Below are 12,007 nucleotides of genomic sequence, written 5' to 3' on the forward strand. Positions count from 1 at the left end.
ATCCGCTGAATGTCGCGCAGCTGTTCGATGCGTCCGAATGCTGCCGTGCTAAATCGAGCCCCGGGATGGATGAGCTGCTGTAGCGGCTACTACTCTGCTTTGATGTGGCTATGAGGCGATGGACAGAGAGGCTTTGGACTGAAAAGTCGTCTCTTGGTGTACTTGCTGGATGCAGCAGTTCCCTACGTCACTTCTACCAGATCCAGGCACGCACCAAAGGCCTATTCCATTAGAAAATAGTTAGATTCCGCTAATCAATCACAAGGGTGAACTTTGATTCCGCTATTCCGCCACCCAGCGCGTCCGTCCGCGTCCAACACCTCCTCGCTCTAACAAGGCAAGGGGTAACTGTTCCACTCACTCCCTACATCTAAGCGCACTCACCTTGCCATACATACACTCGCCCAGTCACACACACAGCATAGCCAAGCTACCTATTCATATCAGCGTCAATCGAATCCGAGGACAACCCGGAACACATCTTTTTAAAGCGCCAAACAACAAAGGAGGTCGCGCTACACATCTCGCCAATCTCCATTCATCCCATCTTTTTGCATCCACCCCAGTCCAAGTAAAAAACAATCAATATGGCAGAGAGCAGCAACTACGACTACCTCTTCAAGGTACGTTCTAGTCTTGGAGCAGGCAGAGGGATGCTGATAGGATAGGTGGTATTGATCGGTGATTCCGGCGTAGGGAAATCGTATGTCCCCCAAAGCCCAGGCAAACCTATCAACGAGATACTAGAGCTGACGACCAGAAACCTGCTGAGCAGGTTCACGAGGGGAGAGTTCAACCTCGAGTCCAAGTCTACTATCGGGGTAGAGTTCGCGACGAGGTCGATTGACGTGGATGGAAAGACGGTCAAGGCGCAGATCTGGGATACTGGTGGGTTTGCGTCTCTCGCGTGACCACCTATCATCTAGGCATACGGATCAGAATCCGCTTACTTCTCGACTGTCTCTCTGATCCTTGTTCTGTGCACTCGCTAACCCCGCAGCCGGCCAAGAACGCTACCGCGCCATCACCTCGGCATACTACCGTGGCGCCGTCGGCGCGCTGCTCGTATACGATATCGCCAAGCACGGGACGTACGATAACGTCGTCCGGTGGCTCAAGGAACTTCGGGACCATGCCGATTCCAACATTGTCATTATGCTCGTGGGGAACAAGAGCGACTTGAAGCATTTGAGGGCGGTTCCGACGGAGGAGGCGAGGGCTTTCTCTAGTGAGTTTGCGTTTTGGTTGGGTTGGATTGGTACGGATCGGGGTTGAGCGGGGCTGGGTTATGGAGGGGAGGGGCTGGGATGGATATAGGTCGGGGATGCTGCAGTGGGTCCCGGCAAAAGCAATCAGGAGGAGGGTCTTGCTTGGACATGGCGAGAAGAGGGGGTTTAAGCTGTGTTGAGCGTCTGGATGGGAGAGAGCGGGTGCGCCCGGCTGGTTTGGAGAACTGACTTCGGCTTTTCTTTGCGTTCTGGCGCAGTGTCGGTCAAGGAGCTGTGGGAAGAGTACGGGGTATCGGGTGGCGGACCCCCTGAGCACAGAACCGAGTGTAGGGGAAGCCTCTCCTGCGGTGGAGTCTTTGTTCTGCGTGGTCGGGGTAGGAGAGGAGAGTGGATGCGCGAGCGGTACCCCCGCCCCGCCCAGCTCTGGTTACATTGGCCCCGCTGGAGATCCGACCGGATCTTGGACAGGCTTGATTCTCGTTCAAATGAACATCACGCTGACACTCCACAGCTGAGAACGGCCTGTCATTCATCGAGACCTCGGCTCTGGACGCTTCCAACGTTGAAGGCGCCTTCCAGACTATCCTGACTGGTATGTCCATATCCAGTATTCTGACTTTACCTTGATCCTACGATCTTACGAACGCGTCATGGCTGACCTACAGACATCTACCGTATCGTCTCGTCCAAATCGCTCGAATCAAGCGGGGACGTCATCAAGCCCAGCGGGGGCGAGACTATTCTCGTCACCCCTACGGCGGACGATGGGGGTGCGCAGAAGGGTAAGGGGTGTTGTTAGGCGGTGTCCCAGGGAGGGGGCAAAATGGAGTGGGTGGAGGGGTATGCGGGTGAAGGCTAGTCGGGGAGGAAGGGATGGGGCGGGGCAGGCGCTTGGATCTGATCCGGCTGCCTGTCAGCTCAGACGGGACGAGCGGGGGAAAGGGAAGGGACAGTGGAGTGGGGAAGGGGAAAGTGGGGGTCTGAGCGGTCATTGGTCGGGTTCCCGCTCGAGTTTGGGTTCGGCTTCTTGTAAGGGCATGTACGATTATCATAGCTTCTTCTGCTCGCAGCGATGGCGACTGAGCTTGCGCTCGGGCTGTCCGGTCCCATCGAGCCATCCCGCTCGGGCCATGCATGGCGCTGCGGACGAAGCGGAAGCCTATGGAGGACGGAACGCACGGATGTCCAAGCTGAAACTTGGTTCTCGGAGCTCGGTCCCAGCTGGTCGTTTCGACTCTTTGAAGTTGAAATTTCACTTGCGCCTCGTTGTTCATTTACCCCTCTATCTATCTTGTAACTTACCTACAGTCTCACTGGAACCTTTCCCTCCTTTTCATAGTTTGATCATCTAGAATCTTGGAACCTTCGGCAGCGCAAGACGAAAGACGGTACCGAACCCCCAACCTCCCAACCGCCAACCCCCAACCCCCCATCTTCAAAGATCGACTATCGACCCATGACCCCGCCTCGACCTTCCAAGAAACATACAGTCGACGAGCTACGTACGATGCTGAGCTCCGAGGGACTGGAGACGAAGGGGAAGCGGGAGTCTTTGTTCAGGTGAGTATCTGCGCTCGCTCCCCAGCTCAGCCGTCTACGAAATACTTTTTGCAAGCTTGAGCTGGGCTGACGGTATAGGCGTATGATGAATCATTTGAATCGATTCCGAGGAGCTTCCCCGTCTTCTGGTTCCACTGCCGGAACGAACGAGAAGACTGAAGCTGTTACTGTTGCGACCCCGGCGGAAGCACGAGCGGAGTCGGCGGTCCAAGCTCCAGCTTCAGCTCCAGTTCCCGCAGAAGCAGCACCGCCATCCCCCGCGATCATTTCGGAGAAGAAGCGAGGGAAACAGCCCATCAGGGCGTTCTTGTGCTTTGATGTCGAAGCTACATGTAGGGGAGGGAAGGAGTTTGATTGGCCTAATGAGATCATCGTATGTTTGGTTTCTTCAGCTTCCGCGGCGGGAAGATTGGACTGGACGCAAGCTGAAACTATAGGAATTCCCGGTGGTTCTTCTTCGATGGGCGGAAGATGTCGATGAGGAGGCCCTTCATGAGCAAGCGGGCCCATCGAACGCAACATCCCACTCGGCCTCGGCATCAACCTCAGACAAGTCCCGACTGGTCATCGTCGACAAATTCCACACTTACGTCCGACCCACTTGGTCCCCCCAGCTTTCAGAGTTCTGTACCTCCTTCACTGGTATCACGCAGGTATGTCTTACTCATTTCGTCCGCTTTTGATTGTCTGATTATGGCATGGCAAAGGCAAAGCTGACACATGTAGGAAATGGTCGATGCGTCTCCGACCTTCCCTGAAGTGCTGAAGATGCTGGAGAAGTGGATGGACTCGCATGGGCTCAGAGAGATTGAGGATGGGAAGATTGTGGAGGGGTTGGTGAATGCGGTATGGGTGACTGATGGGGTGAGTACAGCTGTCAGCAGCATAGCTAACTGTGGGCTTGAGCTGATCATATAGCCGTGGGATCTTCGGTGAGATATTTCTGGCTGATAGCTTGCGGTGATATAGCTAACCACCATCTCCCCTTACAGAGACTTTGTAAGCTCCCCGACCTCTCTCCTTCCCCGGCACGAGGCCACAGCTGACCCCGTAGATCCCCAAACAACTCCACATAACCCCCTGCGACCCCGCCTCCCCTCTCTACCTCCGCCAACCCTACCTGAACCTCAAACAAGCCTTCCAAACCGTCCTTTCCGAAGAATACCGGCGTGCCGCCTATGCCGCTTCCCACCCGAATGACCCGCCAAACGAGCGGTCTTTGTCGAGAATTACGACGGGTAAGCTGGTCGGTAAAGGGATGCAGGAAAGTTATAAGGGCTTGGGGTTTTATCAGACTATTTCGGGGATGATTGAGAAGCTGGGGTTGGGGGAATTTGAAGGGAGGCAGCATTGTGGATTGGACGTGAGTTCGCTGGGCCACCAAGGTATGGGACTGGGAAAGAAGCTGATATCTGTAGGATGCAACCAATGTCGCCCGAATACTTCAAGCACTGGTAGAGAAGGATATCCTCGTCGAGGCGAATGGACGTCTCCCGCCCCCTCGTAACTCCAAGAAATGGCCGTGGATGGGTAAGCCGGGAGAAGTCAACTGGGAAGAATGGATGAGTGATCGGAAGGGGCCGAAAGTGGCGGATGGGCCTGGGCCTGGGGCTGCAGGGGAGAAGACGCCGGGGGAGGGAGTAAAGGTGGGCGATGGGGTGGAGAAGACGCCGGCTGTGAGGGACAAGGAGGTGGAGGTGGATGAGGTGGTGGCTAAGATGGAAAAGGTGGAGTTGGGACCAGCGATCCAGGCTCAGGGTGAGGGGGTGAAGGCGTAGAATTCCAGAGGGGTGAGACGATCATCAGAGTAGTTGATCTTGGTATGTATCATTAGCGCGTTGTACTTTCAGCTCCAGTCATCAGGTATGATTTCGCCGAGTAACTAGGGTCGTATAGCTGCCGAATCCTAGATCGTGACCGGGGAAAGAAGTCGTCGCGAGGAAAGAAGGGGAGGTCATAGGACTTGATCTCTTCTATATATATCTCTCGGCAACGACACCACGTTTTTACGCGCAACATCTCCTCCCCATATCGGGACCCATTACACAGGCGCTAGACGATGCAACAAACAATCCCCCAGCCGGTCCCTGTTCAGGCTGACAGTAAACCATCTCAGGCTGAAATTACGAGTGGATGCTATTCATATCTATAGGTGGCAAACCTGGGTGGCGAATGGCGACAGCGTCACACACGTATAGCTGAGTTTGTAGTATGTATAGGCAGCAACGCTACACGCTCGACACACGATATCTCAGAGACTTGCGACGTCTCTACATAGCGAAGAACAGGCTCGTACGTAGTTAGCGGCCTGAGCGGCGGGAGTGCAACGGATCTCAGAGACACCACAGAGACGACCGCAGCTAGCGTCGTCGAACCCTGTATACACCCTCCAATAAATACATCTCCCAAGATTTCTGCCTCTCTCGTCAACGCCTCCAAGTTTCTTTGCCTATGCACAACATACCTTCTCATATTGAGACCCCTTTCATAGGTGCTAGACGATGCAACAGAACAAGTCGACGTCGACCTCAGCCGGTCCCGGTGAGGGTGACGCCAAACGATCTCACGCTGAATCTGCACCGCCGTCGTCTTCTTTCAGAAACGGTCTCATCCATCTGGCGGTGAGGAGGGAGTATGTTCTACCATGGGATTTGGACCTCCTCCAGTCCAGCAGCACAGCCTGAGAGGCAGCGCCTGCCTTGGCTGGATCATCGATGACGAATCCGGTGGCAGATCCTGCCTCCAGCTCCGAGTCCTTTGGTTCTGTCTTGACCATCGCATTTTTCAGGAAGCCCAGTTTCGTGCCCTTGAACATGGTGCTGGACGTACAGCGTACCCCACGTCTATCCAAGGTTTTGCACAGCTCGAAAAGCTTTCGATAATGGCGTCTCTGGGTTTCCGCGGCGCTAAGGGTCGGCGCCCTCTTTGCGGACGAAGCTCCAGGGAGCTTGGACCATGTAGCTTTCCCGTTGGCGCTCCACCACCTCTGCTTTCGGTCAGGTGCGCCCGATAGCAAAAGACTCGCATCAAGAGTATTGGCCAATGTCTCGTTGAGACCCCTTTGGCGTAGCGGTCGTGTCGGCTTGAAGTCTTTGGAGATACTGGCCTCCGGTAACAGAGAGTAATGTCGAGACCGGTCGCTTGAACGTATCATGTGTATGGCGTAACCTTGGTATCGCTGCGGATCAGTATCCGTGCCCATGAGACCCACCAGTTCCCGTAGGTAGATGAGGGGTATCTTAATGCTGTTCACAGTTGTAGTGCGCTTTATTCCACGATCCATGAGAACATCCAGCATTGCGAGCGATTGGCCGTGGCGGTACTTCCATGCCTCGGTGGGTCCTGCAGCGTTCAAGTCAGAGCCCTCCTTTGCTGTCGCGGCTGTGCGTCTGACCATTGAGCCCGACATACCCACACCGTGCCCAGGAGGAAGAGTAGTCGCGGACCGACCAGGCCGAGTGTCATCGGTGTCCTCGATGATCGGGTTGACGTGATTATGATCGCTGTCGGTAGACATGTCGCTCTCGCTTTCGTACTTGAACTCTCTGTCGGTATCGTCGATGTCGGATAGCGGGGAAGAATAGCCCGTCTCAGGAGCTCCGTTCATGGCAACGTCACTCGCGCCCCCATTTCCTCCATCCACCACAGAGCAAGTCTCCTCGACGTTGGCATCCGGCGTGTACAGTTCCGTCAGTGGCGAGTCGTCAGTGTCGCTTTCATCCTTGGACTTGATGTCGGGACCGATACCAGGTTCCGCAGCGCCATGACCAAGGGTATAATCGTCCTCCCGACGTGTCCTACCCCTGGCAGAGACGACTTCTCTTCCGCTGTCATCTGCCGCGTTCCAATTGGGGTCCTCGCCATCGGACTCCGTCAGAAGCTCACTTCCCGAAGAATTGAAGCCTCTGACAGTGTCGGCGTGATCGGTCTCGCTTTCGTAGTCCATATGCCAGTCAGAGACATCGACATCAGCTGCCGGGGACGTGATGGTCTTCGGTACAGTACCTAAAGGAGCATTCTTGACCGTCTGGGTGTTCTCCGCCTCCGACCTAGAGGTCTGGGCAGCTCCGTACGGCGGAGTGAAGATGCCTGGCCAGGGGGTGCGAATCCACGGCAGATCGCCTTCGCTGTCAGACAGTAGCCAGGGATCCGGTGGCGGGGCCAGGCCGGAACGAGGCTCTCGAGGAATCGCAACGATTCCTTGGTGGTTCGCGGTCGAGACGGCTCCTCTGTCGGTAAAGGAGGGCAGTGGGTGAGAGTACTGCTGATGGAAGTGCGACATCAGTCGGTCTTGGGTGACAGTAGAGTGGAATGAGGGAGAGTGGGGATGTTCCACTGTATGAGTAGAATGTAAATGGGTCCCGCTCCTTGAGAGAAGCACCAGGTGCGATCGGCGAGAAGCATCAAGTCGAGCCCTGAAACAAAGGATAGCCACAGTGTGGCTAGAGTCGAAGCATCACACCCTTTGCCTTTCTTGTCAAAGGTAGTCTCCATGCGGCAGTAGCACTAATACCTGAGACTTGGCTCGAGCGCTGCACCGTCAAACCGCGGCCGGTTGCATAGAGCTGGTTTCAATCGGTGAGTGAGCAAGACGAGTGGCAAACTGAGGACTGAGCAAAAAGGCCACATGAAATAAATCGCGTGTCTAGATCTTCCCCGAGTAGCTGGATGGATCCTCGCACAGCTAAGGTCGCAGCGCAAATTCGACGCCGACCTTGGCGTGAAATCGCTGTATGATCTGAAAGAGCTCGAGTTCGACGGACAAGGGCGCCCGGTATCAATCATCGTTCCTCGAGCGGGCCGTCGGGCTCGGCGAGCCTTGGAGCTCTCCGGTCTCGTCTCAGCGCTATCAGATCTCCAACTAGCCGGGTCCCGGGTGGGTGAAATGATAGACGCGAGGATAACTGGAACGAAGGCGATAGAGGAGGCGGAGGGATTGCTTCGTGCGATGGAGATGACGAAAGAACAGGCCGAGGAGGTTGGGGAGCTTCTAAGGCACAATGCGCCGACCAATCAGGCGATGTGGGAGGTGAAGGCCTACCTGAGGATGTTGAAGCGGGCGAATAAGGGATGAGTCTCAGTAGGGAGGAAGGAGCTGGGGCCAAGGGGCGTGAGGGAGGCGGAAGCATGAATGAGGGATCGGGGAGGGGAACGATGACCAAGGAGGCAGAGGGGATAGGCGAGCCGGGCTGGTGATGGGAGGTGAAATGACAGGCGGTCGGGCGAGGTCGGGGAAGGTTGGGGAAGGTAGGAAAGGCGGGAGTGGGAGTATGTGTGGACCGAGCGAGGATTTAGGGGATTGTGGCAGGTGGTCTTTGAAGGAGAGCACATTGGGCTGGGGCAAGGACTGTAATTTATTCTTGTGTATATAGACGGTACGCGCTTTTTGTGCACTTAGTCCCTAGCTTCTGGCTCGTAGTACTCAGCTTAGACCTTGCGGTAGTACAGCCCAAAGCAGCGCTTCGGCCCGGCTGGAGAGGAGCACGCTGTTTGTGACGTAACGCAGTCCCAGAGCTGCGGGTCGCCCTTGGGGAGATTATGGCTGTCTGCCATCCCCTGGACGAAAGCGCTACAACTTACAAATCAACAAATCAGCGTCGCCCTTCACTATCGGACCCTCCTCCCCCTCTCCAATCATTGCAACCGGTGCGGCAAAGATGGCCAGGGTCTCGGCCATCCGGAGACCTGCAACATTGACGGCAAGTACCCCCGTCACAACATGGTCGTCCGCGGTATCGGCCAAACCCTCTCGTCCGTCCGGGGCGTCAAGGTAGAACTCGAGCCTACTTCAACGGAAGAGTCCCTGAGAAGGAACGATCTCCGGGTCTGGGGTTCAGACGGCTCTGGTCTGGCCACCTCGGAACACGACATCAAAGTCTACTCCATCTTCAGCGAATCCGCCCTCTCCTCCTTCGGCAAAGATCCCCAACACCCAGTCTCATCCACCTCTACAACACCGATCTGGGACCAGATTGCGGCGCAGATGGACAGATACCTCAGGGCGGTGGCAGCGAAGACGAGGGAGAATGCTCCGAGCGGGATTGGGAAATTTTCGGCGGTCGTGATGACAAGCGGGGGGTTCATGGAGAAGGACACAAAGAAGCAGATGGATGCATGGGAGGAGGGGGTGAAAGACTGGGAGTGGGCGGCGTTATTACGGGGGCTATCACTGGGGTTCGTGAGGGCGAGAGCTAGATCTGTAACTTGGGAATAGATAGTTATAGTATAGTTCCATAGACCTTAGTTGATTAGCTCGGATTTCCAACAGTAGGATAAATGCAAATTTTCCAGAGCTGCAAGGCCATCTCATCCTGCGCGATGCGATAATCGCTTGTCTTGCCTACCTGGCCAGTACTATCTCTTCTTCTAGTCCTTGACAGTAGCTTTATTGAGCACCGCTGCTACATCTACCCTCAGTCACCCAAGCTACTTGACCCTTCGATATAATGTCTCGCTTGGCAGCGATCGCCCGCCGGTGTCCTCGACCCTCTTCCCCCCATCTCCAATACCGCTCATTCCATCCGACTCCCGCCTCCTCGTCTCTGCAGAACCTCTTCGAGACCTCCGATCTTCCCTCTTTATCCGTCGCCAAGCTCACAACCCGCGGCTTCCATTTCACAGACGACCTCGTCATCCCTGGCGGAGTGATCCTCATCGGTGGGCGGGCGTTGATGTGGAATGTCGATCCGCCTGTCCTACCGGAAGGAGGGACATTGGTGGATGCCTGGAAGGGCTGGGAGGCGGAGCGTCTGGCGGTGTTTGCGAGTGTGGTGCCGAGGCCGGAGATCTTGCTGTTCGGGACGGGAGAGAGCGTGTTGCCGGTACCGAAGCGGATCAAGGATTATGTGAGCAGCTTGGGGATACAGCTGGACGTCATGGACTCTGTGAGTTAAACGTACTTGATGATCTCAGGCAAAGCTAATGTCCAGCGCAACGCGGCATCGACGTACAACCTCCTCACTGAAGAAGGGCGGACTATAGGCGCCGCACTCTGTCCCCTCTCCCCCATCGATCCCCACTCCGGCAAGCCCAGATGATGTACAGCAAGAGATACTTCGTGCAATATACTAGGTCTATGATAAGGACGAGACAGATGTAGCAGTAGTGCAGATCCCCAGCTCGTCCTCGGCGTCCCCGTCCTCTCCGCTCGTGCTCACGCTCCGGCTCAGCGCTGACGGTGTTGGTTGCTGGTTCCGCTTCTGCCTCTTGCGACGGCTGACCGCAGTGGTTGTACCTACCAATCAGTATGACTCGGCATTGAGGACAGCATGACTCACCCCTCAAGCCGAGATCGACCGCCTTGCAGAGAATCTGGTGCTTCGTCCGCGTCGGCCCAAAGGTGTCAACGACGAGATCCCAGTCGACCCGGTTGACTCCCTCGAGGATGGCGAACGAGCTAGCAACGATATCTTTCAGCCGGGCGATCTCGAGGGGGGTCCACGATCCCTTGTATACAGATAGAAGAGCAACCGGGGGAGGCGATGTCAGTTCCGCTCGGGGTGGAACAGGCGTGGCTTCCTTGATCGGGACAGGTGTGTCTACCTCGATACGATTGGACGGTAGGGGCGTGGCCACTTGAAGCGGGGACGGGCCGATGACTCTACTAATCTGGTGAATTAGCTGACGCGATGTTGAGAGACAATGAGGCTTACGATAGCCTTGGCTACGCCCCAGTGTCCAGTAGGGCCGTCCAGAATATCCGATACGCCCGCCTCGCGCACGACCTCTGGCGTTGTCCGATCCTATCGGTCAGCACGCCCTTTCAGCAAGAAACCTACCAAGATTCCCCTCACTCGCCCATTCAGCTCATCAACCGCCGACTTCAACTCGGCCTCGAGCGCCTCTTGCGTCCTGATCTCGGCTTCGCGCGCGACCTGAGCTGCTGGAGAGGGCAAGGAGCCCTCGGACGGAGCGGAAGAAGAGGGAAGTGGGCGGTCTGTGGTGAAGGTGCAGCGGGGGCCTGCACGTCAACTGGGTTCTCTCGCTGACCACCCGGACCGACTCACGACCCCGCTTCCGCTTCAACAATCCGGCCTGGAGCTCGGACCGGTCCACCTCGCCCGCGCCGCCTGCTAGCATTGGCGTCCGGAAGATATCCCACGCATCCACTTGGACGGGACCCATTTTAGGCTCAGCGACCATGTCCATGCTGAATCCGCCCCCGCTTGACGCTATTGCCATAATCTCCGTCATCCCATCGACTTCCGGCGCCTCTCTCCGCGCGGATCTGGGCGGTCCGGGCGTATCTGGAAAGTTGAGATACTCCATCCCGGGGAACGAAGAGGTGAGGGGAGGTGGCTGCTCGAAGGAAGGGTGGGAGAAGGAGGGGCCGTATAGGTCGAGCGTTTGGAAGGGGTACTGAAGGGTGGAGAGGGTGAGCGGTGGAGAGATGGAGTGGGAGCCGTGGTTGGGCGCCGAAAAGGAAGATTGGTCAAAGCGGACCTGTAGTGGCTGGGATGAGGGATTGAGGGTGAGGGCTGGGATGGGCGTAGGCACAGCGGGCGTGACCTTGTGGGAGGACCGTAGGCACGCCGATGTAGGGGTGTTCATTTCGGACGAAGGGATCTGCTTGGGAAACCCCGCGAGCAGGAGTGAAGGGACAAACACCTTCATCCATTCATTCTGATCGACGTCCGTCCCAGGCTTCTCGATGGGCAGCCGATCGGTATTCTGAGGTTCCACAGCCACCGCCTCATCCTCCACCGCCTCGACCGTCATGGCTACACAGTCCGGCGTAGGAAACATCTCGTCGATGTCGCTCAGATCGTACTCTGGGTCGAGCATCGAGTCTGAGATGTCTGGCTGGCCGTATACGTCGAAAATGGCCGACATTTGTATACAGAGTCAGATGAGACCTCCGAGAGGGGGTGAGGTAAAGCACAAGGCGATGAAAATTGGTCGACAAGGGACGTGATGGGGTGGAGCGCAGTGGAACTGCCTTTGATCGGACAAAGGAGGGCAATTTGGCTTTGTCCCGAGTTTTGCCGCGAGGGGTGAGCGAGGGGTTGAGTAATGGAGAGTGGACCGCTTCACCGGTGCTGGACGACAAAGGTGATTGACAGAATAGTATGAGTGATGAGTATCGATGGGACGCGTAGAGGGATCATGCGAAAACCTAAAGTCGTGTCAACACACACAGCACGTCCTCTGTGCCGTGCCTGGAGAGACGCTGAAACACGCTGAAACACCATGCGACCGCATGCTGTGTCTGGCCGTCA

General features: G+C 56.3%; 4 protein-coding genes across 4 annotated transcripts; 2 read left to right on the forward strand and 2 right to left on the reverse strand.

Moving 5' to 3' along the window:
• Positions 1-587: 587 nt before the first annotated feature.
• On the forward strand, positions 588-2,028 carry MKK02DRAFT_35867 (ras family-domain-containing protein; the record flags this gene model as incomplete). Its single annotated transcript, XM_053089287.1, has 6 exons — positions 588-623; positions 669-703; positions 761-888; positions 1,001-1,228; positions 1,741-1,821; positions 1,895-2,028. The coding sequence occupies 6 exons, from the start codon at positions 588-590 to the stop codon at positions 2,026-2,028; spliced, it is 642 nt and encodes a 213-aa protein (XP_052948802.1).
• A 3,324-nt stretch (positions 2,029-5,352) lies between these two features.
• Positions 5,353-7,071, reverse strand: MKK02DRAFT_42067 (uncharacterized protein; the record flags this gene model as incomplete). The annotated part of the gene is made up of 1 exon (XM_053091822.1): positions 5,353-7,071. The coding sequence occupies one exon, from the start codon at positions 7,069-7,071 to the stop codon at positions 5,353-5,355; it is 1,719 nt and encodes a 572-aa protein (XP_052948803.1).
• A 2,164-nt stretch (positions 7,072-9,235) lies between these two features.
• Positions 9,236-9,826, forward strand: MKK02DRAFT_21822 (uncharacterized protein; the record flags this gene model as incomplete). Its single annotated transcript, XM_053086469.1, has 2 exons — positions 9,236-9,673; positions 9,719-9,826. The coding sequence occupies 2 exons, from the start codon at positions 9,236-9,238 to the stop codon at positions 9,824-9,826; spliced, it is 546 nt and encodes a 181-aa protein (XP_052948804.1).
• Positions 9,827-9,862: 36 nt separating this feature from the next.
• On the reverse strand, positions 9,863-11,621 carry MKK02DRAFT_42070 (uncharacterized protein; the record flags this gene model as incomplete). The annotated part of the gene is made up of 5 exons (XM_053091823.1): positions 9,863-10,023; positions 10,067-10,397; positions 10,442-10,531; positions 10,568-10,749; positions 10,796-11,621. 5 exons carry the CDS (start codon positions 11,619-11,621, stop codon positions 9,863-9,865), a joined length of 1,590 nt encoding a protein of 529 aa, XP_052948805.1.
• Between the last annotated feature and the right edge of the window lie 386 nt (positions 11,622-12,007).

The sequence above is a fragment of the Dioszegia hungarica genome (genome assembly GCF_025882075.1).
Source record: "Dioszegia hungarica strain PDD-24b-2 chromosome Unknown MKK02contig_5, whole genome shotgun sequence".
Classification (NCBI taxonomy): Eukaryota; Fungi; Basidiomycota; class Tremellomycetes; order Tremellales; family Bulleribasidiaceae; genus Dioszegia; species Dioszegia hungarica.